At 46.2% G+C, this 3,817-nt stretch overlaps 1 protein-coding gene across 2 annotated transcripts; it reads right to left on the bottom strand.

Moving 5' to 3' along the window:
* Nucleotides 1-424: 424 nt before the first annotated feature.
* Nucleotides 425-3,154, bottom strand: LOC123045067 (plastid division protein PDV2). 2 transcript variants are annotated; one of them, XM_044467993.1, is made up of 2 exons: nt 2,790-3,154; nt 425-1,362 (listed from the first exon to the last, which is right to left on the bottom strand). In XM_044467993.1, the coding sequence occupies exons 1-2, from the start codon at nt 3,006-3,008 to the stop codon at nt 685-687; spliced, it is 897 nt and encodes a 298-aa protein (XP_044323928.1). In that variant the 5' UTR covers nt 3,009-3,154; the 3' UTR covers nt 425-684. The 2 variants fall into 2 exon arrangements, with proteins under 2 accessions (XP_044323928.1, XP_044323929.1); XM_044467994.1 differs by having other exon boundaries at nt 425-1,350; nt 2,790-3,153.
* Nucleotides 3,155-3,817: the final 663 nt, after the last annotated feature.

The raw sequence follows: 3,817 nt of genomic DNA, 5'->3' as shown, positions 1-3,817 counted from the left end.
TTTCGGCTTCTTCGACTGGTGGATGGCAACGACTAACTCCATCATCATCCTCACCTCGTGGGCACTTTGGAAACATCGCAGCGCAGCTCTCTTTGACAACGCTGCACCCTCCTACAACAAGCTTATCGAGGATATACAACAGGAGGCGAAACTCTGGACTGCACTTTTTAACTGAAATTAGTAATCCCAAGAACAAGGCAACTCCAAGTGAATTTCGAGATTTCAGGTATAACTTAACTAGAGACAGTGCAGTGAAGCATGAATACATTCAGACGCATGGCAGAAAGCCAAAACAGTGCCGCTCTGTCCATGTTGTCTCAATTGTTGAGCAGAAGCTGATCGGCAACAGACTCTGCTCAACAATTGAGACAACATGGACAGAGCAAAAACCTAGGCCCCCACAGGTTGTGTGTCCACCTGCATATCAACGCAATCATTGATATATATTGCTATCAATTAGGCAACATAAACACTCATGGATCCGCCATGACGAAGATGAACAAGGAGTGGTTTAACAGCGGCATGATGCATAAGCCGGTCAACGTTCAGGGCTAAACAGAGGGAAATACCTAGGAAATATCCAAGTAGAGAGCATTATACAAGAAACAACTCGTGGCCGCACTTCCTACACAACACCAAGGACAAGCTAACAGAGCCTAATATTCACACGACCCGGTTCCGGATTCAACCTAAGCCGTAGCTTGCATTTGGGGCGTCAAGGCTGCTGCCGAAGGGGATCTCCACTCTTTCCTTCACAACACAGTGCGCCCTGCCATCTCCTCCGAGCAACATTACCTTCCCAGGAGGGCACTGTAGAGTAGGAGGAACCTGCTCTTTTGCACCAGCCGCCTCTTTACCCAACAGACCTGCAATGTCCAGTTTTATGCCACTCCTCCCTATTGTGGGCTCGTAGCCAGCAGCCTTCATGATTGATACTGCGCCCACAATCATGACCGCTGTTTTAGCCATCCATCCGATCAAAGATCTGATCCCTCCTGATGAATTACGGCTCGGCGTGCTAGGGATTCTGTTTTGCGTCCCGTTCGTCCTTGTGACATCTTCAGCAATTCCATTAGCACACAGTCCGTTGTGCAAGCACTTGGACTTGGACACATAGTTTGCAGGATAGAGATCATCGAGCACAAATGAATTGGTGACATGGCCCGAGTAAGGAGGTAGGATGAGACCATCATCATTTTCAATTTTTTCACCAGCAAAAGCAGCAGCCTCGTGGATTGCCTCACAGTCCTCTCCCTTGTATTCTTTCAGCTTGTTAAGGAGAGATGTTCGACTGCGGTCAATCTGGCTCAGGACGGTTTCTCGTTCATATTTTTGTTGGTGTTGGAGGTCCTGGCAGTGGCACTACAGAGGTAAGCTACTTATTTCCAAAACAGAAACATGTAACAGCAGTATAAACTTTGTGCACAAAATGGTATCAAGCTAAGAACCATATGGCTGGCACAGTTACTCGTATCCTAAAGAAAAGAAAAACTAATTTCTTGAGGAAAGCGTCATCCAATTGGTTCACATATAGCAGTAGTAATGTAGGTACTTCACAAGTTTGATACCCTTTGGGGGTTATTGTGATTAAATGTGTTTATGCTATTATCTTAAAGTACGCATTTTGTACAATAAAGTCAGAAACTCAGCAACGTTTTACAGTTTAGTTACCACGAAGCAGAAATTTTCATCTCAATGGATGATTTTCTCTCTTAGAAAAATGACCTTCTTTTTCTGCTAAGATAGGAAAATTCCATATACAGTTCTTAACAGTTGATATTCCATGCAAGAAGAAATTCAGGGAAACATAAGCAAATTTCCATATGATGGAATACAGCTTCTCCACTACAAAAAGAAGAAAAGCATGCAAGCTTGTGCTAAAAAGGAATGCGCAGATGTGCTGACCACTGATACTTCCCATAAGCTAAGCAAAGTGACAATTATCACTCTTTGTAAGCCATGCAGTGTAACATACCTTTGATATTTTTCATTTGTGTTCACTCAGCAATCTCCACCTATTTTCTGCCGCAAAATGTGTTTTAATACAATCTGTACCTTACCCACAATTAGTTAACCAGCAATCCTGTTACAGACGGAACCACAGAATCCATCTTACACTACGCCTTTTTTGCTCTAGTCCAATACCAAATGAGGCTGGAATTGGATGCAGGCACCAGGCAATGAACAACTAATTACAGCGTGTTTGGCTGGGGGTAATTAGAGCTAGGGAATGGGAAGTGAAGGGATACGAGACTTCAAATCTATCGTTTGGTTAGGGGGATTGGGAGTTCATAAAGGAATAGTCATGGAACTTGAGACTCCAACTCCCATCGTTTTATTAACAGGGGAGGGGGTGGGAGTTGAAAGGGAATTGTTTTAGTGAGTCAATATTAACCCTTCATCATAACTTACGTTAATTTCCCTTGTCTATTCCCACGAACCAAACACGGGAATACAGTTTCTTCTCAAACTCTCACACATAATTCCCATCATGCGCCAAACAGGGGATTGGAAATAAGACGACTCATCCCATGTCTAATCTCAATACAACTTCCTACATTAACCCATTCGTCTTCCCAAATTTTGCCAAACGCGCTGTTAGGGCTATCAATCTTTTCCTACATGCTAAGCAAGCCTAGAATTGGTTCCTCACGAAAATACAGTAGGACGTTGAACAAAAATGCAGTAATTGAACCCCAAACCTACCATATGACCATATCAACTCCAGCTCGTGGCACAAATAAAAAACCCATCTTTATCGAATGACCAACCAGGAATACGAACCGGACCTGCAGGGAGGCGAGCTGCCGCTCGAGCGACTCAAGCGCGTCGTTGATGCCTGCCAGGCTCTCCACCTCCACCCCCTCTTCTTCCTCCTCTCCGCCGTCGTCCTCCTCCTCGGCGCCCAGCCGCGGCGGTGGCCGTGCGGCGGCAGCGCAGGCGGAGATCCTGGAGCGGAGGTCGGAGGCGCGGGCGAGGACGAGGCCTATCTCCTCCTCCCCTTCCATGGCCTTCGCTAGCGGTGCGGGAGATGCAGAACCCTGGCTAAACCCCCAACCCGCTGCTGGCGGCGAGCAGTGGAAGCTGCAATCTTGCACTTCGCGGCGGGTCTTGTGTTCGTGGCTGCGAGAGGGACTGACGGAGGCGTATCCGAAGATTTTTGTCTTTTCTTCTCTCGAACTACCAGACTCGACTTGGGCCTTGTTGTGCTCAACTGGGTGGCCCAGATCAGGTACTGAAGTTCTCATGGGCTAGGCCTTCTCATGGGCAATCCCTATATGGCGCCTAGGTCGCTCCCTATCCACATAGCGTGTACCCCCGAAATCACTAATTGAGGAGTACTCCTTTCAAAGATCACTTCCATCTTCCAATGTATCCACATAGCGTGTGCCTCTCGCGGAAGCAAAATCGTGCCTCTCATGAAAAAAAAAGAGAAAACATGATTTATTTTTATTTTTGAGAAGCACGGCCGTGCCTCTCACGGAAAAAAAGAAGAGAAAACGTGTCTTTCCTGTTTCCGAGAGGCATGGTCGTGCCTCTCACAGAAGCAAAATCATGCCTCTCACAGAAAAAAGTATTTTTTCTTGAAAAAAAACAAAAAAAATGTTGAAAAGCTAACAAAGACCGGTGGAAAACTGACAAGTCAAAAAAGTTCGAAAAACCATCTAAAAAGCCGAAAACGCATGTGGAAAAATAAAATAAAATAATCCGGAGAGAGCGCCCAAAGCGCGACACGTGGCGGCGGTTGAGAGTGTCCGCGCTCTCAGCCCACCCCACGTGATTGTTGGGGAGGCTTTCGAAGGAGAGCTCCTTAACT

The sequence above is a fragment of the Triticum aestivum genome, chromosome 2B, assembly GCF_018294505.1.
Source record: "Triticum aestivum cultivar Chinese Spring chromosome 2B, IWGSC CS RefSeq v2.1, whole genome shotgun sequence".
Classification (NCBI taxonomy): Eukaryota; Viridiplantae; Streptophyta; class Magnoliopsida; order Poales; family Poaceae; genus Triticum; species Triticum aestivum.
The sequence above is the reverse complement of the archived record's forward strand: the minus strand, read 5'-3'. Positions and strand labels throughout refer to the sequence as shown.